At 37.4% G+C, this 24,009-nt stretch overlaps 1 protein-coding gene across 6 annotated transcripts in view; it reads right to left on the bottom strand.

Annotated features, from left to right (window-relative positions):
- Positions 1-24,009, bottom strand: part of STXBP5L (syntaxin binding protein 5L) — a 447,507-nt gene that overhangs the window by 48,063 nt on the left and 375,435 nt on the right. For 3 of the 6 annotated variants that reach the window (XM_044942363.2, XM_044942371.2, XM_044942381.2), the window contains one exon: positions 23,759-23,809. The exons of the other annotated variants lie outside the window; for them this stretch is intronic. In XM_044942363.2, the coding sequence (XP_044798298.2) occupies positions 23,759-23,809 (51 nt within the window). The remainder of the gene's footprint in view (positions 1-23,758; positions 23,810-24,009) is intronic. 6 annotated transcript variants of the gene reach the window in all.

The following is a 24,009-nucleotide window of genomic DNA, read 5'->3' as shown; positions in this document are numbered from 1 at the left end:
ATCTCTGTTTCACTATGGTCTGTTTCTGGAGTTTTATCTTTTTGTTGCAGTTATGTTCCTGTTTCTTTATTTTCCTACACTCTCTGTGTTGGTTTCTACACAATAGACAAAATAGTCATCTCCCCCAACCTTGATGGAGTGGCCTTTTATAGGAGATGAACCTTATTATTCAGCCTAACTTGAGCTCTTGGCAGTCTTTCAATTCTTTGTGATTGTCTGAGCTCCTTTTTTGTTCTTAGTGGCTCCCAGCTTTTGAGAATATGCCAAGACCTGTTTGAGCTTCCCTTGTGACTCAGCTGGTAAAGAATCTGCCTGCTACGTGGGAGACGTGGGTTCAATCCCTTGGTTGGGAAGACCCCCTGGAGAAGGGAAAGGCTACCCACTCCAGTATTCTGGCCTGGAGAATTCCATGGACTGGATAGTCCATGGGCTTGCATAGAGTCGGACAAGCCTGAGCGACTTTCACTTTCACAAGACCTGGTTCCATGTGGGTGTTATCTCATTCATCCAATATTTAGGTATTAATAAGCTAGTTCTAGACTTCTTCCAAAGGAAATTGCTCCATTTAGAGCTACAGATTTGGTGTATCAGGGAGGAGTTGAGTTCAGAAGTCTTCTATGTTGCCATCTTGGACCATTACTGTAAATAACAAAAAAATTATGACATTAAGATGCCAATATATCCTGATCAATGCTGAAGGAGCAAAGTGACACCTTACCCTGCACCATATAAGTAAGTGTTCACTTCAAGCCGTGTATTAAGAGTGGGAAGAGAGGAGGGGGGAAAAAACAACAACAGGTGTACGCTGAGGTAAACAAGAAAGTTAGTCTAAACAGTCTCCAAAGAGATGAAATCTTGAGTTGCTAAATTATTCATTGCTTAACAAAATGTTTTTATTCCTGAAATTTGCAAAACTGATGTCAAAGATATAATAATCATGTGGGTAAAATTATCCCCCACTCCTAGTATGAACAAATTATCTAAACTTTGAAAAAGCTTATGGGTTTTTTGTTTCTTTGAAATATCTGTTGCAATTTACATTCAGTGAGTCAGTTCTTCATATTCTGAACTCCTTGTAAAACACAAATCAATACACGCAGTTGCAATGAGTTGGACACAACTGAGTGACTAACAGGGGATTCCCTGGTGGTTTAGCAGTGAGGAACCCACCTGCCAATGCAGAAGACTTAAGCGACCTGGGTTTAATCCCTGGGCTGGGGAGGATCCCCTGGAGTAGGAAAGGACAACCCACTCTAGTATTCTTGCCTAGAGAATCCCATGGACAGAGGAGCCTGGCGGGCTACAGTCCATGGGATTGCAGAGTCAGACACAACTGAGCAACTAAACAGCAAAGCTTTTGTCTGAATATTCCTTTTACAATGTACTGTACATTCAATAAATGTTTTCTAAGTCATGTGAAAACTTACAATGAATAGTTTGAATCTATTCCTTTTGAGGGGGGAAATCTCCTAATATACTACGTTAAAATTATTTGGTTTAAAAATTGAGTTTTATTATTGTATCAGTTCAGTTCAGTTCAGTCGCTTAGTCATGTCTGACTCTTTGCAACCCCATGAACTGCAGCACACCAGGATTCCCTGTCCATCACCAGCTCCCGGAGCATATTCCAACTCATGTCCATCAAGTTGGTGATGCCACCCAACTATCTCATCCTCTGTTGTCCCCTTCTCCTCCTGCCTTCAATCCTTCCGAGCATGAGGGTCTTTTCCAATGAGTCAGTTCTTTGCATCAGGTGGCCAAACATTGGAGCTTCAGGTTCAGCATCAGTCCTTCCAATGAATATTCATGACTGATCTCCTTTAGGATGAACTGGTTGAATCTCCTTGCAGTCCAAGGGACTCCCAAGAGTCTTCTCCAATACTACAGTTCAAAAGCATCAGTTCTTCGGTGCTCAGCTTTCTTTATGGTCCAATTCTCACATCTATACATGACCACTGGAAAAACCATAGCTTTGACTAGACAGACCTTTGTTGGCAAAGTAATGTCTCTGCTTTTTAATATGCTGTCTAGGTCAAGGCTATATATTGTCACCATACTTATTTAATTTATATGCAGAGTACATCATGTGAAATTCCGGCTGGATGAAGCACAAGCTAGAATCAAGATTGCTGGGAGAAATATCAATAACCTTAGATACGCAGATGACACCACCCTTATGGCAGAAAGTGAAGAACTAAAGAGCTTCTTGATGAAAGTGAAAGAGAAGAGAAACATTTGGCTTAAAACTCAACATTCAAAAAACTAAGATCATGGCATCCGTTCCCATCATTTCGTGGCAAATAGGTGGGAAAACAATGGAAACAGTGAGAGTCTTTATTTTGGGGGCTCCAAAATACTGCAGATGGTGACTGCAGCCATGAAATTAAAAGATACTCGCTCCTTGGAAGAAAAGCTATGACCAACCTAGACAGCATATTATTATTGTATATACTATGGATATTATGCTCTAAAAGTGTTCTGTAGATACTATAGCTTCTACCTCAATTTACTGTTTGAAAATAACTTTTAATTTTAAAATTTTAGCTTAATTCTCTCAGTTTAACCTCCCATTTATTTTTAAAAAATTTTAATTGGAGGATGATTGCTCTACAATGTTGTGTTGGCTTCTGCTGTACAACAACATGAATCAACTATATATATATCCTCCTCTTCTTAAGTCTCCTTTCCTCCACACTCCCCATCTCCACCCTCTAGGTCATCATAGAGCACCGAGCTCAGTTCCCTGTGCTATATAGTTGCTTCCCTTAGCCTTCTACTTCATACATGGTACTGTATGTATGTCAATGCTACTCTTTCAATTCATCCCACCCTCTCCTTCCCCCACTGTGCCCACAAGTGTTCTCTACATCTGCATCTCTGCTGCTGCTGCTGCTAAGTCGCTTCAGTCATCTCCGACTCTGTGCGACCCCATCGACGGCAGCCCACTAGGCTCCTCTGTCCCTGGGATTCTCCAGGCAAAAATGCTGGAGTGGGTAGCCATTTCCTTCTCCAATGCATGAAAGTGAAAAGTGAAAGTGAAGTTGCTCAGTCATGCCTGACTCGTAGCGACCCCATGGACTGCAGCCCACCAGGCTCCTCCATCCATGGGATTTTCCAGGCAAGAGTGCTGGAGTGGGGTGCCATTGCCTTCTCCGTCTGCATCTCTACTACCTCTTATTTAGACAGAGCGTTAACATTTTCTTTGAGTATCCTTCCATAATTTTTTTTTTTTTTTCAAAAGAAGAGGAAGCACATTTCACAGTATTTCATGCCTTGATTTTTTTTTCATTTCACACTTGCCTTGGAGACCATAGTATATAGATATACTTAATTGTTTATATAGAGACAAAGTTTCCATTTTGGGGGCTATATAACAATTTGACTATTTTCTTATTAATGAATCTTAGGGTTTCAGTCTTTACTATTTCAAAGCAAACTTTAATGACCACAGTAATACTTCTTTGCACATGTGTGATTATATCTGTGGAATGAATTCTCAGAATTGAAATTGCTTGGCAAAAGAATAAATATTTTAGATTTTGACTGCAAAAGGTTTCCAAAAATAATTAACCAATTTACATCCCCAACAACAGCATATAAGAACTTCAGTTTCCCAACATCTTCACCAATTTTTGCTTTATACAATTCTTTGATATTTATTGCTGTAATAGGAAAAATACTGTTTTAATATTCACTTCTTTAATAATGAGTTTCGGTACCTTTTTATTTTCAGTTCAGTTCAGTCTGTTCAGTCACTCAGTCGTGTCTGACTCTGCGACCCTATGGACTGCAGTACACCAGCCCTTCCTGTCCATCACCAACTCCCAGAGTTTACTCAAAGTCATGTCCATTGAGTCGGTGATGCCATCCAACCATCTCATCCTCTGTTGGATGGCACTGTTTATTTTAAACACACTTATTTCTTCCTCTGTGAAGTACCAGTACTTAACCTTTATAAATTTGTCTAGTGTTTTCTTCCTTTTTTTGTTTTCATGTATGAGAACTTTCCACATTTTAGAAACTAATCTTATTTCTCAAATTGTCACAGACTGTCATTTGTCTTTTTTTCTCTATATAATCAAATTTATCAATCTTTTTTTGTTTTTACATGGGTATTGACTTTTATGCCACCTGTAGCAAAGCCTTTTTAAAATTAATTTTTATTAGAGTATAGTTGCTTTACAGTGTTGTATGTTTCTGCTGTACAGCAAAGTAAATAGTTACATATACACATATAATTATAATATGATATAATAATAACCTCTCATTTTAGATTCCCCCCGCCCCATTTAGGTCACAACAGAGAATGGAGTAGTTCTGTGTCATACTGTAGGTTCTCATTATACATATCTCTATTTTACACACAGTAGTGTATATATGTCAATCCCAATCTCCCAGTTCATCCAATTACCATCCCTAGCTCAGCTGGTAAAGAATCCACCTACAATGCAGGAGACCCCAGTTCGATTCTTGGGTTGGGAAGATCCCCTGGAGAAGGGAAAGCTACCCGCTCCAGTATTGTCTGGAGAATCCCATGGACAGAGGAGCCTGGCAGGCTACAGTCCACAGGGTGGTAAAAAGTCTGACTGGACTGAGCGACTTTCACTTTCACCATCCCTTACCTTCTTGGTATCCACAACTTTGTTCTTTACATCTGTGTTTCTATTTCTGAGCAAAGCCTTATTCCAAGAATATATATATTTCTTAATCTCAGTTTTATTTTTTTTTATGTATTTCTCATGTTTTCTTCTAGCCTTTTTATGGTTTCTCTCTGTATATTTTTATCATCTAGAATTAATTTTGGCTTATGGAGATTATTTTTCAGATGCCTAGTTACTCATTCCAACATTTATTGAATGACCTACCCTTATTTACTTTTTGAATGACCTACCTTATTTTCAAGGTTACTTTTTTTTTTCTGCATCTGGTTCAGAAATAATTTACTCAAACTCAAATGAACGAAATAAAACAATGTGCAAGTTTTGGATGTATCTAGATCTTTTTCAGAACTTGAGTCTAAAACTACTTATTTACAATGACAAAATTTATATATGAATTTGGGTATTTTTCTGGATTTTGTGTTCTACTGATTGAACTTTTTATACATCAGTACCAAAAATGGTATGATTATTAGTAGATATATGTTTTAAACTGTAATTTTATATTGTATTTAACTATCTGGTAGGGCTAGACCTCATTTATGACTCTTGTTTTTCAGAATTGTCCTGGCTGTCTTATATGTATACCTTTTCAGATGAATTTTAAAATTATAGTTTTTACTCCTCTGAAAAATCAGTTATTTTCAGTGGAATTATTTATTTCTAAAGTATAAAATGTACACCAATTTCAAATCTTCTTGTCCAAAAGGAAGAAAGCAGTGTATGTTTTACAATTAATACAAGTCCTTTAAATGTTCTTTAATGGAGGTTAAATCATTTTCACATAGATCCTATGGATTCAAGTTCATTACTCCATATTTAATCTTTTTAATAGCATTATAAATGAGTTTTTCCCAATTTTAAAATTGACTTTTGTTTAGTTTTGGGGTATGAATTTGTAACCAGCCAGAACACTGCATACTCACTCTCTATTTTTATTAGTTTCCCGTTGATTCTCTTAAGATTTCAGGTATAAAAATTTATTCCCTATAAGTGTACTTTTTATTGCATTTTTTGAACACATATATGTAATATATCTTTCCCCTATTTAACTGCATTGGCTAGAACTTTAAATGTAAGCTAAGAATCTACAGATTGTAAACTAGTTTTTGGATGTCTGAAAAAGACATTGTTCCCCCTCATTCTTGGATCCTTATTTGACAATTACACTCCTTAGCACAGGTTGTGATATAATTGACATATTACACATATTTAACATTGGCAACCACCAATCTGTTCTTAGTCTCACAATAAAAATAATACATATATCCATCACTTCTGCTTAGTGTCCTCGTTTCTGTCTCTAATCCCTCTGTGCTGCCTCTCCCTGTTGGCCCTCTACCCTTAACAGCAACTAATGTACTTTGTGTTGCTGCTGCTGCTGCTAAGTGGCTTCAGTTGTGTCCGACTCTGTGCGACCCCATAGATGGCAGCCCCCCAGGCTCCACCATCCCTGGGATTCTCCAGGCAAGAACACTGGAGTGGGTTGCCATTTCCTTCTCCAATGCATGAAAGTGAAAAGTCAAAGTGAAGTCGCTCAGTCGTATCCGACTCTAGCGACCCCATGACTGCAGCCCACCAGGCTCCTCCGTCCATGGGATTTTCCAGGCAAGAGTACTTTGTGTCACTATACATTAACTTACACTTCACAGAATTTTATATTAGAGCAGTCATACAATTACACTTGATTTTATCTGGCTTCTTTCACTATGATTAGTTTGAGATTCCACCATGTTGTCTTGTTTCCACAGACCTAATTTCTTTTTATTGTTGAGGAGATTCCACTATATGAGTATGCCACAGTTTGCTTGTTTACCCGCTGATGAATATTTGGATTGTTTCCAGTCATCAATTATCTTTTAAATATATTTATAAACTGAGTCAGTAACTGTTTTTCCTTACCCATATATTTACCATTTCCAGTGCTCTTCATTTCTACGTAGCTCTAGATTTCCTTCTGGTATTGTTTTCCTTTTTCCGGAAGGACTTCCTATAAAATCTCTTGTAGTTTTGGATTCTTTCAGCTTTTGTGTCTGTAAAATTTTTTTTTGCCTTCACTTTTCAATGATATTTTGTCAAGTACAGAATTGTAGCTTGACAATTTCTTTCAGTCCTTTAAAGATGTTCTTCCACTATCTTCTTGCTTGTATAATTTGAGGAGAAGCTTGTTGTTATTTGTTCCCCTATATGTTAATATTTCTATTTTTTGCTGATTGTTTTTTAATGACTCTTGATTATGACAAATTTTGGTGTAATTTTCTTCATGTTATGCTTGAAGTTTGTTGAGCTTCTCTCATCTGTGGATTTACATATTCATCAAATTAGAAAGACTTTTGGCATTACTTTTTCAAACATTCTTTTCTGTCTCATCATTTCTTTCCTCTAGGAATTCTATTACATGTTTACTAGATAACTTGAACTTGCACAACAGATCACTCATTCTCTGTTCACTGAGTTTGGTCTTTTTCTTACTTTGCTTAATTTTGGATGGTTAATTGAATTCAGCACTGTCTTCTTTTTCACTGTCAATTCTGACATTAGTCTCATCTACTGTATATTTCATCTCATATATTGTTCACTTCTAGACGTTTGTTAGGTCTTTTTTTAATATTTTCCATCTCTCTTCTTAAGATGCTGGTGCTTTCCTTCATCTCCTTGAATACAGGAAGTACAGATCTTCCTCGAATTGTGACAGGGTTATGTTCCAATAAAACCATCATATATTGAAAATATCCAAAGTCAAAAATATATTTAATACATCTGACCTACCAAAAACCATAGCATAGCTTAGCTTATCCTACCTTAAACATGCTCAGAACACTTACAGTAGCCTATAATTGGGCAAAATCATTGAACACAAAGCCTGTTAAATAATAGTGTTGAATATCTCATGTAATTTATTGAATACTGACAGTGAAAAACAGAATGTTTGTACTGGCACAGAATGACTCGAAGTGTATCAGTTGTTAATCCTCATGATCATGTGGTTGACTAGAGGCTGGGGCTCACTGTTGCTGCCCAGCATCGTGAGAGTATTGTGCTGCGTATTACTAGCTTGGAAAAGATCAGAATTCAAATTCTGATGTATGGTTTCTACTGAATGTGTATCGCTTTTGTTGTTGTTGCTTAGTATTGCTTTTGCATCATCATAAAGTTGAAAAATTGTACGTTGAACCACTGTAAGTTGAAGATAATCTGCATATTTACAATAGCTGATTTAATGTCCTTGTCCACTGATTTTGTTCTCTGTATCATTTCTGGGTCAGTTCTATTGATGGATACTTTTTCTTTATCATAGTTTGTATTTTTCTGTTGACACAGTATCATTGCCCAGATATCAGACATTATAAATTTTATGCTATTAAGTGCTATTTGATTTCTATTCTCTCTACATTAATTTTTGTTCCAGGGTATAATAATGTTTAGAAATGGTACAGTGTTTGATTTTTATTTTGAAATAAGTATCTAACCACACCAAATTGCCAGAAATTATATAGGATAGCAGCATAGCCTGTGGGTCAGTGAAATGAATGGCAGTAGTAATATAAGGAAGAGGAGGGAGAAATTAGAAATATTTTGTTATTATAAAGTACTTTCACTATCCATAAAGCAGTACAGTATTATTTTAAAATGAACTTGTATCTATTGTAAATATATACTGAAAACTTTAGGGCAACTGCTAAAATAAAAAGTAAAGTATAATTGATAATCTAAGAGTAAAAGGAATCATATAAAATGTCCAATTCAAAACACACAAAAAAAGAAATCAGTGGAAGAAGAAGATAGGAACAAAAAAGGGAAATGAATAGAAAATAGTAACAACTATGGTAGACATTAGTCTATATACTCACTTTAAATGTCACTTGTCTAAATACATCAATTAAAAGCCTCAGTGATTCAAAAAAGAGACCCCACTACATTCTCTACAAGAAATTTAAGAATACGTATATAGGTTAAAAGTAAAGGGATAGTGAAAGATGTAATAGCTAACATTAATCAAAAGATTAACAGACTTATATACGTGTATATATATACGGGCTTCCCAGGTGGCACTCGTGGTAAAGAACCTGTCTGCCAATGTAGGAGACATAAGAGACATGAGTTCGATCCCTGGGTTGGAAAGATCCCCTGGAGGAGGACATAGCAACCCACTCCAATATTTTTGCCTGGAGAATCCCATGGACAGAGGAGAATCCCATGAACTGGTGGGCTACAGTCCTTAGGGTTGCAAAGAGTCAGACACAACTGAAGCAACTTGACACAGCACAGAACATGTATATACATGGGTTTCCCTGGTGGCTCAGACAGTAGAGAATCTGCCTGCAATGCAGGAGACCTGGGTTTGATCCCTGGGTCAGGAATATCCCTTGGAGAAGGGAATGACTATCCACTCCAGTATTCTTGCCTTGAGAATTCCATGGACAGAGGAGCTGAGTGACTGAAGTTATCATAGCTCACCAGGGGTGGGCTTTCACTTTCACTTTCACAGCTCACCAGGTCCTTTGGATTTTTCAGGCAAGAATAATGAGTGGGTTGCTATTTTCTTCTCCAGTGGATCTTCCCTACCCAGGGATCGAACTCACGTCTCCAGCAGCTCCAGAATTTCAGGCAGATTCTTTAACCACTTAACCATCAGGGAACACTGCCCCGTCCCCCCATATACACATACATACATAATTATAGACAGTTGCTTAGTTTGGTGAAGAACATTGTTAGACCAGTGAACCCCATAAGCACTGGCTCATTGCCACACTTCATTTGTTGTGAAATGAGTTCCTTGATGAAAAGCAATGCTGTATGAAATACCATAATGATAGATAAGGCATAGCTCAGTGGTAAAGAATCCACCTGCCAATGCAGGAGATGTGGGTTCAATCCCTGGGTTGGGAAGATCCCCTGGAGAGGACATGGAAACCCACTCTAGTATCCTTGCTTGGGAAATGCCATGGACAGAGAAGCCTGGTGTGCTACAGTTCATGGGGTCGTGAAAGAGTTGGACACAACTTAGTGACTAAAAAACAACAAGCCCATGGATAATAGTTTTGGCAAAAGCATTCAATTCAGGAAAAGCAGATCCATAATCCAGAGTAAGTGTATATTTTAGCAAGAACATACATTTCTTCCATGTTGAAAGTAGTTCAGTGTAATCAACCTGCCACCAGGTAACTGATCACCTGAGAAATGGTAACACTGCAGACAGTGTTGATTATTTCAGTTATCATATTGAGCATTCATATTGGTTGTAGCCACGTTGACCATGGTGAGTGGAAGTCCATGTTGCTGAGTGCATGCATAGCTTGTGTCCCTGCCACCATAGCTACTCCATTTATTAGCTCATTTGGCAATGACAGGGTGGCTGGGAAAAAAGCTGACTGGTATCTATAGAATGGGTCATTCCATCAACTTGATTATTAAGATTCTCCTCAGCTGAGGTCACCCTTTGGTGATATGGGACAAAAATTTTCCTATATGCTAGCAACAGAATTTGAAATTAAAAGGAATTAACATTTACCTTAGTACCCTCAAAATTAAAATACTTATGTATAAATCTAACAAAGCATGCACATAAATTTAACAAAACGTGCCAGATCTATATGAGGAAAACTACAAAACTATTAAAGTTCCTTACTGATGAAAGAAACTGAAGACAAATAAATGGAGACAGATTCCATGTTCATGGATACGAGGGCTCAATATTGTCGAGACATGAGTTCTCCCCAACTTGATCTGTAGCTTCAACACAATCCCAATCAAAATTCCAGCAAGTTATTTTGTGGATGTTGACAAACTGATTCTAAAGTTTATTTGGAGAGGAATAAGACCCAGAATACTAAAGGAAGGGAATACAGTTACAGGAATGACATTACTTGACTTCAAGACTTACTATAAAACTAAAGTACTGAAGATAGATGATATTGGTGAAAAAATAAACAGATATATCATTGCAAAGAACAGAAAGCCTAGAAATCGATCCAACAAATATAGTCAACTGATCCTTGACAAAGGAGCAAAAGCAATGTGATGGAGAAAAGACTGTCTTCTCAACAAAGAGTAGTGGAACAGCTGGATATATACATACACAAAAAAATGTAAACAGATTTTACAACCTTCAAAAACACTCAAAGTTGATCATAGTCCTAAATGTTAAACACAAAATTGTAAAACTACTAGAAGAAAACAGAAAATGTAGATGACTTTGAGTTTGATATCTTTTTAGATATAATACCAAAGGCACAATCCATGAAAGAAAATTGGTAAATTTGCCTTCATTAAAATTAAAAACTTTGTAATAGACAGTATTAAGAGGATGAGAAGACAAGCTTCAGAATGGAAGAAAATAGGTATAAAGTATATACCTGAAAAACATTAACTAAAATACACAAGAACTCTTAAAACTCTTAAAAAGGAAACAAACCACCAGACTTAAAAAATGGGCAAAAGATCTGAATAGATACCACACCAAAGGAGACAGATGGCAAAATGAGCACATAAAAATATTTAAAATTTCAAATTAAAACAAGGATGAGAAACCACTACAGACCTATTAGAATGGGAAAAATGTAAAACACTGTCAACACCAAATGCTAGAAAAGATTTGGAATAACGGGATATAACTGATAGTGGGGATGCATAATTGATTATGCAAAGACTGCTTAAAAAGCTAAACATACTTGTATCATATGATCCAGCAATCAGGCTCCTTAGTATTTACACAAAGAGGCTGAAAACTTATAAAAACCTGAATGGATAAATTGTGGTACATTTGAGACAATGGAATATTATTCAGTGCTAAAAAAGAAATGAACTATAAAACCATGTGTGATTTTGTGATTCCAACTGTGTAACATTCTTGACGTTCTCCATAGACAGTAGAAAGATCTGTGGTTGCTAGGAGTTGAGGTGGAGGAAGTGATGACGAGGCTGACAGAAGATTGTCAGAGCAGTAAAACTATTCTGTATTACACTGTAATGTATTATATAATGATGGATCCCTGTCATTATGCATATGTTAAAACATCAAGTATGAGCCCTAATGCAAACTCTGGACTTGGGTGATGATGATGTATACGTATGGTTCATAAGTTATAAAAATGTACCATTCTGGTGGAGGATGTTAATAGTAGGGGAGGCTCTCTGGGGAGAGGGAGAATATGCAATATGTAAAACTGTTTTAAAACCTTACTTACATTAAAATTAAAAAAAGGGAATCCTTGTACATTGTTGTGCTAAGTCACTTCAGTCATGTTCAACTCTTTGCAACTCTATGGACTGTAGCCTGCCAGACTCCTCTGTCTGCAAGAATATTGGACTGGGTTGCCATGCCCTCCTCCAGGGAATCTTCCTAACGCAGGGATTGAACCCATGCCTCCTGTGTCACTTTATCACTAGTGCCACATAGCATAGCACCACCTTGGAAGCCATAGCTATACACTGTTAGTGGGAATGTTAACTGGTGCAGTCACTGTGGAAAACATGCAAGTTCTCAAAAAACTAAAAATAGAACTACCATATGACTCAGCAATTCCACTCCTAGATTTTTATCTCCCAAAACCCCAAACACTAATTTGAAAAGATACACGCACCCCAATGTTCAGAGCATTATTTACAATTGCTAAGATATAGAAACAACTTCTGTCCATCAACAGATGAATGGATAAGACGTTATATATATGTATTATACATACACACAAAATGGAATACTACTCAGTCATAAAAGGTTTTCTTGCCTTTTGCTGCAACATGGTTGGTCTTATCAGGTGTTATGCTAAATGAAATGTCAGAGAAAGATAAATACTATATGATATCACTTATATGTGTAATCTAAAAAATATAGCAAATTAGTGAATGTAACAAAAAGAAAACTCAGATACAGAGAACAAACTAGTGGTTATCGGTGTGAAGGAGGGAGCGGGCAACACAGGGGTAGGGGAATGGATGTTACAAACTATTGGGTAAGGAATATAACCAATATTTTGTAGTAACTCTAAATAGATTAGAACTTTTAAAAATAATATATTTAAAAGTGTACAGGGAAGTCCATGTACTCTTCACCCATTGCCCCATCACTAATATCTTGAATAACTACAGTTTAAAATCAAAACCAAGATGACATTGGTGCCAGTCACAGAGCTCACTCAGATTTCGCCAGTTTTAGATGTACTGTGTTTGTGTGTATGTATGTGTAGTTTTGTGTAATTCTGTCACATGTAGATTTGAGGAACTACCACTGTAATCAAGATGCAGAACCGTTTCCTCACCAACAGGGTCTCCTGTGTTACTCCTTTATAGCCGCTAGTCCTTCCCTCACCCATTCCTAACTTTTGGCAAACATTAATGAGTTCTCCACTCTGTAATTTTGTTATTTCAAGATTACTATATAAGTGGATTCATATAGTATTTAACCTTTCAAGATCAAATTCCCTCCACCCCCAACTCAGCCCAGTTCTCTTGAGATCCATACAAATTGTGAATATCAATAGCTTGTTTTATTTCATTGCTGAAGAGCATTTCATGGTATAACGTGCCACATTTTGCTTAACCATTCACCGTTGAAGTACATTTGGGTTGTTTCTAGTTTTTGGCTATTACAATTTAAGCTGCTATGAATTCTAAATATAAATTTTTGAGTGAAGATCACGTTTCATTCTCTTAGAATAAGTACCTGCATGCTAAGTCACTTTAGTCGTATCCTACTCATTGCGACCCGATGGACTATAGCCCACTAGGCTCCTCTGTCCATGGAATTCTCCAGGCAAGAATACTGGAGTGGGTTGCCATTTCCTTCTCCAAGAATAGGTACCTAGGAGTGAAATTGTTAGACAATATTGTAATTGTTTTTCTTTATAAGAAAATGCCAATCTGATTTCTAAATGGTTGCACCATTTTGCATTTCCACCAGTAGAGTATGAGTTTCAGTCGATCTGTGTTTTGTCAGTATTCATAATTTTAGCTATTCTAATGGGTATTTAGTGGCATTCCATTGTTGTTTAAATTTGAATTCCTTGAGTGGCTAATGACATTGTATCTTTTTATGTGCTTATTTGCCATCTATCTTCTTTGGCAGAGTCATTTCAAGTAGTTTGCCCATTTAAAAAAATATTTTATTTTTTTACAATAATAAATAATTTTTTATTTAAAAATATTTTTTAAAATAATAAATAATTTTACATTTAGAAGAAAGCAGCCAATACATAAATTTCTTATTCTCCTTTCCCAATGTCACCTTGGTGCATTACTATTAACTGAACTCTAGGTTTCATATTTAACCAGTTTTAAAAAATATTTTTCCTGCCGTTTTTGAGGTGATTCATCTGAAGCAATTTTAAAATGTACAATTCAGTGGTAGTTAGTACACTCACAATATTGTGCAACAACCACAACTATATAGCTCCAGAACATTTTCATCACCACTAAAAACAGCACTAACACTTTAAGCAGTCACTGCCCATTCTACTCTTCCCTAGCCACTGGTGACCAGCAGTCTACTTTCTGTTTCTAGGGATTTAGTTATTCTGGATATTTCATATAAATGAAATCATGTAGTATGTGGCTTTATGTCTGGCTTCTTTCAGTTCATGTAGCGTTTCTGAGGTTCATCCATGTTGTAGCATGTATCAGGACTCCCTTTTTAAAAATAAAATACTTAACAATTGTAAAATTTATCATCTAAACCAATTTCAAGTGTACAGTTCAGTGGTATTAAACACATCTGTACTGTGTAGCAGTCATCTCCAGAATTCTTTTCAGCTGGTAAAAATGAAACACATTACTCATTAAATAATAACTCCTCTTTTCCTCCTCCCCTGGCCCCTGGCATCCACCATTCTACTTTCTTTCCCTACATATGTGACCATTCTGGGTACCTCATATAATTGTAATCATACAATTTTTGTCTTCTTGTGACTGGCTTATTTTACTTGGCGTAATATTCTCAACGTTCACTCATGTTGTAGTGTGCATGTGTGCTCAGTTGCTCAGTCGTGTCTGATTCTTTGTGAACCCATGGACTGCAGCCTGCCAGGCTCCTCTGTCCATGAAATTCTCCAGGGGGTCCTCCCAACTGAGGAATTGAACCCGAGTCTCTTGCATTTCGTGCACTGGCAGGCAGATACCTTACCACTGAGCCACCTGGGAAGCCCCATGTTGTAGCATATGTTAAAATTTCCTTCCTTCTAAGGCTGAGCAAATTCCATTGTTCTGTACACATGTTTTGTTTATCCATCCATCCACTGATGGGACTGTGGATTGTGTTGCTTCCACATTCTAGCTATTGTCATTGTCACTTAAGTCATTAATCCATTTTTTTGTATGTAGTATGAGGTAGCAGTCCATCTCCATGATCATGCACGTGGACTTCCAGTTGTCTCAGTACCATTTGTTGAAGAGACTATTCCCTGCCCCTCCTGCCCACACCATTGAATTGTCCTGGTAACTTGCTGAAAATCAATTGGTCATAGATGTATAGTTTTATTTCTAGATTCAGTTCTATCATTGACCTATGTGTATATCTTCACGCCAATACCCTTGGTAGCTCAGCTGGTAAAAGAATGCACCTGCAACACAGGAGACCCTGGTTTGATTCCTGGGTCGGGAAGATCTGCTGGAGAAGGGATGGGCTACCCACTCCGGTATTCTTGGGCTTTCCTGGTGGCCCACCTGGTAAAGAATCTCCCTGCAATGTGGGAAACCTGGGTTCGATCCCTTGGTTGGGAAGACCCCTGGAGAAGGGATGGCTACCCACTCCAGTATTCTGGCCTGGAGAATTTAATGGACTGTATAGGCCATGGGGTCGCAAAGAATCAGACAGGACCAAGTGACTTTCACTTTCACTTTGATATGTGTAGCCATGCAGGAAGTTTTGAAACTGGGAAGTGTGAGTATTTGAACTGTCAACCATGTGTATTGTTTTGTCTATTTTTGCTTTGGCACTTCCATATGAATTTTAGGAAAAGCTTTTCCATTATTAAATGTCATTTTAAAATGGCGTACCATTATTTAATATTGGTATTTTAGCTGTGACTGCATTAAATCTGTTAGAATATTTGGGGTATTACTTAAATAATAAACATTCCAATTCATGAACAAGGGATGTATTTTCACTTTTATAGGTCTTTTAAAGTTTCTTTTAGCAATGTTTTGTAGTTATCAGTGTAAAGTGTTACATCTCCTTGGTTAAGTTTATCTTTAGATATTTTACTCTTAGGAGACTTAGAAATGGGATTCTTTTTTTTTTAAATTTCATTTTCAAAATTTTCATTACTGGTATATAGAAATACAGCTGATTTCTTTGTGCTCATTTTATACCTTGCAACTCTACCGCTGCTGCTGCTAAGTCACGTCAGTCGTGTCTGACTCTGTGCGACCCCATAGACGACAGCCCATCAGGCTCCCGTCCCTGGGATTCTCCAGGCAATAATACTGGAGTGGGTTGCCATTTTCTTCTCCAGTGCATGAAAGTGAAAGTGAAGTCATTCAGTCGAGAGTACGACTCCTTGCAACCCCATGGACTGTAGCCCACCAGGCTCCTCTGTCCATGGGATTTCCCAGGCAAGAGTACTGGAGTGGGTTGCCATTGCCCTCTCCTTGCAACTCTACTAAATTCATTTATTAGTTCTCGTTATTCTTTTGTGGATTTTGGAGGATTTTCTGTATACAGGAATCATGCCATCTGCCAACAGGGCTAGTTTTACTTCTTTATCAATTTGGATGTGCTTCCCCTGCCTCCCCTTAAATCACTGGCTAGACCTTCCAATACAAAATAGAGGTAGTAAACAAAGGCCCCTTTGTCTTGTTCTGGATCTATTCTTTTCTGGCTGCAGTGGGGATTTGTTGCTGCACGGGCTTTCTGTAGTTGTGAGGATACTCTTTGTTGTGATGTGGGGGCTTCTCATTGTGGAAGCTTCTCTTGCTGTGAAGCACAGGCTCTCAGGTGTGATCTCAGTCATTGTAGCACACAGGATTCACAAGCTGTGGTGCACGTGGGGCCTTCCCAGATCAGGGATTGAACCTGTGTCCCCTGTGTTGGCAGGTGGATTCTTAATCATTGGACCACCAGGGACGTCCCTATTCTAGATTTTAAGGAGGAAAGTTTTCAGTCTTTCATCCTTGAGTAGGATGGCTGTGGGCTTCTCATGAATGCCTTTTATCAGTTTCAGAAAGGTCCCTCAATTTCTAGTTTCCTGAGTTTTTTTTTTTTTTTTTTTTAATCATGAAAGGGTATTCAATTTTGTCAAGTCCTTTTTCTGCACCAGTTGAGATGATCATGTGTGGGATTTTTCCTTCATTCTGTTAGTGTGATTTTTACATTTTTAATTTTCTTCTGTTGAACCACTCATGTATTTCTGAGAAAAATTCCACTTGATTATAGTATATAATCCTTTTAATATGCTGCTGGATTTTGTTTGCCAATATCTTGAGAATCTTTGCATGTATATTCATATGGGGTGTTGGTCTCTAATTTTATTTTCTTGCAGTGTTGTTTGTCTAGCTTTGAAATAAGGGTAATGTTGTGTCATAGAATGTGTTAGGAAATGTTCCTTGTATTTTTTGGAAGAGTTTGATGAAGACTGGTGTTAATTTCTCTTTAAATATTTGGTAGCATTCACCAGGGAAGCTGTCTCATCCTGGACTTCTCTTGAAATTTTTGAGCACTGATTCAGTATCTTTACTCAGATTTTCTCTTTCTTCTTGAGTCAGTTTTGGTAACTCATGTATTTGTAGGAATTTGTCTATTGTATCTAGATTAGTTAATGCTGGCATAAAATTGTTCACAGTATTCTCTTATAATCCTCTTCAGTAAGGCTGATTGTAATGCACCCACTTTTATTCCTGATTTTAATTGCTTGTATATTATTTTTCCTTTAGTCTAGGTAAGGGTTTGTCAATTTGTTGATCTTTCCAAAGAATCATCTTACGGGTTAATTATTATTTTTCATTATCTATTTTCTCTCTAATCTTTGTTTTCCTTACTTTGCTACTTTTCATTTGACATTTGTTACAGTATATACTACAAAAAACAATAGGTAATTATAAGATTGTAAGCTTTTCAATGATACATACTTGATTTAAGTTCAGTTTTGCTATTAGTTATATGACCTTCAGTTCAGTCGCTCAGTCGTGTCCGACTCTTTGCGACTCCATTAATCGCAGCACGCCAGGCCTCCCTGTCCATCACCAACTCCCGGAGTTCACTGAGACTCACGTCCGTCGAGTCAGTGACGCCATCCAGCCCTCTCATCCTCTGTTGTCCCCTTCTCCTCCTGCCCCCAATCCCTCCCAGCATCAGAGTCTTTTTCAATGAGTCAACTCTTTGCATAAGGTGGCCAAAGTACTGGAGTTTCAGCTTTAGCATCATTCCTTCCAAAGAAATCCCAGGGCTCATCTCCTTCAGGATGGACTGGTTGGATCTCCTTGCAGTCCAAGGGACTCTCAAGTCTTCTCCAACACCACAGTTCAAAAGCATCAGTTCCATACAAATTGTGAAATTATTTGTTCTAGCTCTGTGAAGAATACTGTTGGTAGCTTGATAGGGATTGCATTGAATCTATAAATTGCTTTGGGTAGTATACTCATTTTCACTATATTGATTCTTCCGATCCATGAACATGGTATATTTCTCCATCTGTTAGTGTCCTCTTTGATTTCTTTCACCAGTGTTTTATAGTTTTCTATATATAGGTCTTTAGTTTCTTTAGGTAGATAGATTCCTAAGCATTTTATTCTTTCCGTTGCAATGGTGAATGGAATTGTTTCCTTAATTTCTCTTTCTGTTTTCTCATTATTAGTGTATAGGAATGCAAGGGATTTCTGGGTGTTGATTTTATATCCTGCAACTTTACTATAGTCATTGATTAGTTCTAGTAATTTTCTGGTGGAGTCTTTAGGGTTTTCTATGTAGAGGATCATGTCATCTGCAAATAGTGAGAGCTTTACTTCTTCTTTTCCAATTTGGATTCCTTTTATTTCTTTTTCTGCTCTGATTGCTGTGCCCAAAACTTCCAAAACTATGTTGAATAGTAATGGTGAAAGTGCGCACCCTTGTCTTGTTCCTGACTTTAGAGGAAATGCTTTCAATTTTTCACCATTGAGGATAATGTTTGCTGTGGGTTTGTCTTAGATAGCTTTCATTATGTTGAGGTATGTTCCTTCTATTCCTGCTTTCTGGAGAATTTTTATCATAAATGGATGTTGAATTTTGTCAAAGGCTTTCTCTGCATCTATTGAGATAATCATATGGTTTTTGTTTTCAATTTGTTAATGTGGTGTATTACATTGATTGATTTGCGGATATTGAAGAATCCTTGCATCCCTGGGATAAAGCCCACTTGGTCATGGTGTATGATCTTTTTAATGTGTTGTTGGATTCTGATTGCTAGAATTTTGTTAAGGATTTTTACAAAAAACCTCGAATAGCCAAAGCGATCTTGAGAAAGAAGAATGGAACTGGAGGAATCAACCTACCTGACTTCAGGTTCTACTACAAAGCCACAGTTATCAAGACAGTATGGTACTGGCACAAAGACAGAAATATAGATCAATGGAACAAAACAGAAAGTCCAGAGATAAATCCACGCACATATGGACACCTTATCTTTGACAAAGGAGGCAAGAAGATACAATGGATTAAAGACAATCTCTTTAACAAGTGGTGCTGGGAAATCTGGTCAACCACTTGTAAAAGAATGAAACTAGACCACTTTCTAACACCATACACAAAAATAAACTCAAAATGGATTAAAGATCTCAACATAAGACCAGAAACTATAAAACTCCTAGAGGAGAACATAGGCAAAACACTCTCTGACATACATCACAGCAGGATCCTCTATGACCCACCTCCCAGAATATTGGAAATAAAAGCAAAAATAAACAAATGGGATGTAATTAACCTTAAAAGCTTCTGCTCATCAAAGGGAACTATTAGCAAGGTGAAAAGACAGCCTTCAGAATGGGAGAAGATAATAGCAAATGAAGCAACTGACAAACAACTAATCTCGAGAATATACAAGCAACTCCTACAGCTCAACTCCAGAAAAATAAATGACCCAATCAAAAAATGGGCCAAAGAACTAAATAGACATTTCTCCAAAGAAGACATACAGATGGCTCACAAACACATGAAAAGATGCTCAACATCACTCATTATCAGAGAAATGCAAATCAAAACCACTATGAGGTACCATTTCACACCAGTCAGAATGGCTGCCATCCAAAAGTCTACAAGTAATAAATGCTGGAGAGGGTGTGGAGAAAAGGGAACCCTCTTACACTGTTGGTGGGAATGCAAACTAGTACAGCCACTATGGAGAACAGTGTGGAGATTCCTTAAAAAACTGGAAATAGAACTGCCTTATGATCCAGCAATCCCACTGCTGGGCATACACACTGAGGAAACCAGAAGGGAAAGAGACACGTGTACCCCAATGTTCATCACAGCACTGTTTATAATAGCCAGGACATGGAAGCAACCTAGATGTCCATAAGCAGATGAATGGATAAGAAAGCAGTGGTACATATACACAATGGAGTATTACTCAGCCATTAAAAAGAATACATTTGAATGAGTTCTAATGAGGTGGATGAAACTGGAGCCTATTATACAGAGTGAAGTAAGCCAGAAAGAAAAACACCAATACAGTATACTAACGCATATATATGGAATTTAGAAAGATGGCAACAATAAACCTGTGTACGAGACAGCAAAAGAGACACTGATGTATAGAACAGTCTTATGGACTCTGTGAGAGAGGGAGTGGGTGGGATGATTTGGGAGAATGGCATTGAAACATGTAAAATATCATGTATGAAACGAGTTGCCAGTCCAGGTTCGATGCACGATACTGGATGCTTGGGGCTGGTGTACTGGGACGACCCAGAGGGATGGTATGGGGAGGGAGGAGGGAGGAGGGTTCAGGATGGGGAACACATGTATACCTGTGGCAGATTCATTTTGATATATGGCAAAACCAATACAATATTGTAAAGTTAAAAAATAAAATAAAATTAAAAAAAAAAAAAGCATCAATTCTTCGGCGCTCAGCCTTCTTCACAGTCCAACTCTCACATCCATACATGAACACAGGAAAAACCATAGCCTTGACTAGACGGACCTTTGTTGGCAAAGTGATGTCTCTGCTTTTGAATATGCTATCTAGGTTGGTCATAACTTTCTTCCAAGGACTAAGCGTCTTTTAATTTCATGGCTGCAGTCACCATCTGCAGTGATTTTGGAGCCCCCCAAAATAAAGTCTGACACTGTTTCCACTGTTTCCCCATCTATTTCCCATGAAGTGATGGAGCCAGATGCCATGATCTTAGTTTTCTGAATGCTGAGCTTTAAGCCAACTTTTTCACTCTCCTCTTTCACTTTCATCAAGAGGCTTTTTAGTTCCTCTTCACTTTCTGCCATAAGGGTGGTGTCATCTGCATATCTGAGGTTATTGATATTTCTCCCGGCAATCTTGATTCCAGCTTGTGCTTCTTGCAGCCCAGCGTTTCTCATGATGTACTCTGCTTTTAAGTTAAATAAGCAGGGTGACAATATACAGCCTTGATATACTCCTTTTCCTATTTGCAACCAGTCTGTTGTTCCATGTCCAGTTCTAACTGTTGCTTCCTGACCTGCATAGAGGTTTCTCAAGAGGCAGGTCAGGTGGTCTGGTATTCCCATCACTTTCAGAATTTTCCACAGTTTATTGTGATCCACACAGTCAAAGGCTTTGGCATAGTCAATAAAGCAGAAATAGATGTTTCTCTGGAACTCTCTTGCTTTTTCCATGATCCAGCGGATGTTGGCAATTTGATCTCTGGTTCCTCTGCCTTTTCTAAAACCAGCTTGAACATCTGAAAGTTCACGGTTCATGTATTGCTGAAGCCTGAATTGGAGAATTTTGAGCATTACTTTACTAGCATGTGAGATGAGTGCAATTGTGTGGTAGTTTGAGCATTCTTTGGCATTGCCTTTCTTTGGGGTTGGAATGAAAACTGACCTTTTCCAGTCCTATGGCCACTGCTGAGTTTTCCAAATTTGCTGGCATATTGAGTGCAGCACTTTCACAGCAGCATCTTTCAGGATTTGAAATAGCTCAACCAAAATTCCATCACCTCCTCTAGCTTTGTTTGTAGTGATGCTTTCTAAGGCCCACTTGACTTGACGTTCCAGGATGTCTGGCTCTAGGTGAGTGATCACACCATCATGATTATCTGGGTCATTAAGATCTTTTTTGTATAGTACTTCTGTGTATTCTTGCCACCTCTTCTTAATATCTTCTGCTTCTGTTAGGTCCATACCATTTCTGTCCTTTATCGAGCCCATCTTTGACCTTAGACAAATTTTAATTTTTCATACCCTTAATTTATTTGTAAAGTGGGTAGAATATTACTAATCTATTATCTATCTATCATATACCAAATAATATGTACAAATTATATAGCATACTGTCTGACATGTAGTAGGAGGTCAATACATGGAACTAGAAATGTTGAATATCAATTACACTGGCAAAATACTAATTAACTTCATAATAATTTAGTTAGTATTGAACTAATAATACTGAATAATGTTGCATCTGCATTTAAAATGTGCTTTGCATTTAATATCACTGACATAATTATCTAATCAAATTCATCTAAGATGGTATGTAATTAGATTTGAAATGTTACAAATTATTGCTGAAAGGTATTTAATTTAGGTAAAATGAGATGAGGTGTGTGACTATGCTCAATAAACTTTGAGTATTATGTTCTGTGATCTAGGTTCAAATCTAGATCTAGGTTAATTCTACAATTTATTAACAATATAACATCAGTTTCTGCTCTAGAAAAAAAGGAATACTGATAACTACCTTAAAGAGTTGCTGAAAAAGTGAAACTGTTAGTCGTTCAGTCATGTCCAACACTACAATCCCATGGACTGTAGCTCACTAGGTTCCTCTGTCTGTGGAATTGTCCAGGCAAGAATACTGCAGTGGGTAGCCATTCCCTTCTCCAGGAGATCGTCCTAATCCAGGGATTGAACCCAGGTCTCCAGCAATGCAGGCAGATTCTTTATTGTCTGAGCTACCAGAGGACTTTTTAAAGAGTTGCTAAGAAAGCTAAATAAAATCATGTACGTGAAATAGCTTTGAACACTCTAAAAAACAAAGACTAATTATTGAATTTTTGTTACTTTAGACATGACATTGATATTCATAGGTTTTATGCGATGACTTTAAGTCAGAAGAAAGGAGATGAAGGTAAAGGTGATTCCTTTAAATTTCACAAAACAAACTATCCTGGGACAAGTAGATTAAAGTTCTGAGAGAAAAATTGATGAAAACCTATTTAATAAGACCTTATTTATTTCAGAACTAGAATTATGAATAAGCTTGCTGCTGCTGCTGCTGCTAAGTCGCTTTAGTCGTGTCCGACTCTGTGCGACCCCATAGACGGCAGCCCACCAGGCTCCCCCGTCCCTGGGATTCTCCAGGCAAGAACTCTGGAGTGGGTTGCCATTTCCTTCTCCAATGCATGAAAGTGAAAAGTCAAAGTGAAGTCGCTCAGTCGTGTCCGACTCTAGCGACCCCATGACTGCAGCCCACCAGGCTCCTCTGTCCATGGGATTTTCCAGGCAAGAGTACTGGAGCTTGGAGCACCACAAAAAAATAAAGTGAATAACACCTTCTAAAACTTTCCTTAATGGCAAGAACTCCATTCTTTTATGTATCAGACTTTGTAGTTGCTGTTGTTAAATAGCATTAGTTGTAAATTATATTAATATCCAAATAGTTCCAGAGAAAATGATGCTCATTTACATGATTACTGTCACAAAGGGTCCATATGCATGACTCTAGTTAATGTTTAAAAACATTTTCATGATTAAAAAACCGCAAACATTATATAGTTTGTATGTAATGATTTATGAAACAGTTTTGTAAAGTGATTGTTAACAAACAAAATGTTGAATGCTGCCAACAGAACTGTATGGTGATTTTTAAGAAAGCCTTTTTGAAAAGCCATTAAACACTGCCATCTAGGAAACTTGTTATTCATGGACCAGTTGGTTAATGTTCAGCCAAATGAATGTAAGAAAACTTAAAATTGTTGGCTTTTGCCTACCGTACCAAGATCAGCCTTAAGATCTGTTGGCAGACTTAACTTTCTTGATCCTTTAACTGAAACAACAGAAAAAGGAAAAAGGCAGTTAATTATATAAAACTGAAGAGGAGTGTGAGGGAACAGTATGTTTTACAGTATAATTATTGAAATCCTGATGAACATTAATATTAGTGAGCATGTATAGAAGTGGAAATATTGTTCAATGTTAGTTTGTCATTCAGTATTAAATATTTACTACGCAAACAGAAACATGAGA

Source organism: Bubalus bubalis, chromosome 1, assembly GCF_019923935.1.
Source record: "Bubalus bubalis isolate 160015118507 breed Murrah chromosome 1, NDDB_SH_1, whole genome shotgun sequence".
Lineage (NCBI taxonomy): Eukaryota > Metazoa > Chordata > Mammalia > Artiodactyla > Bovidae > Bubalus > Bubalus bubalis.
This window is presented reverse-complemented; position numbering and strand designations above follow the sequence as displayed.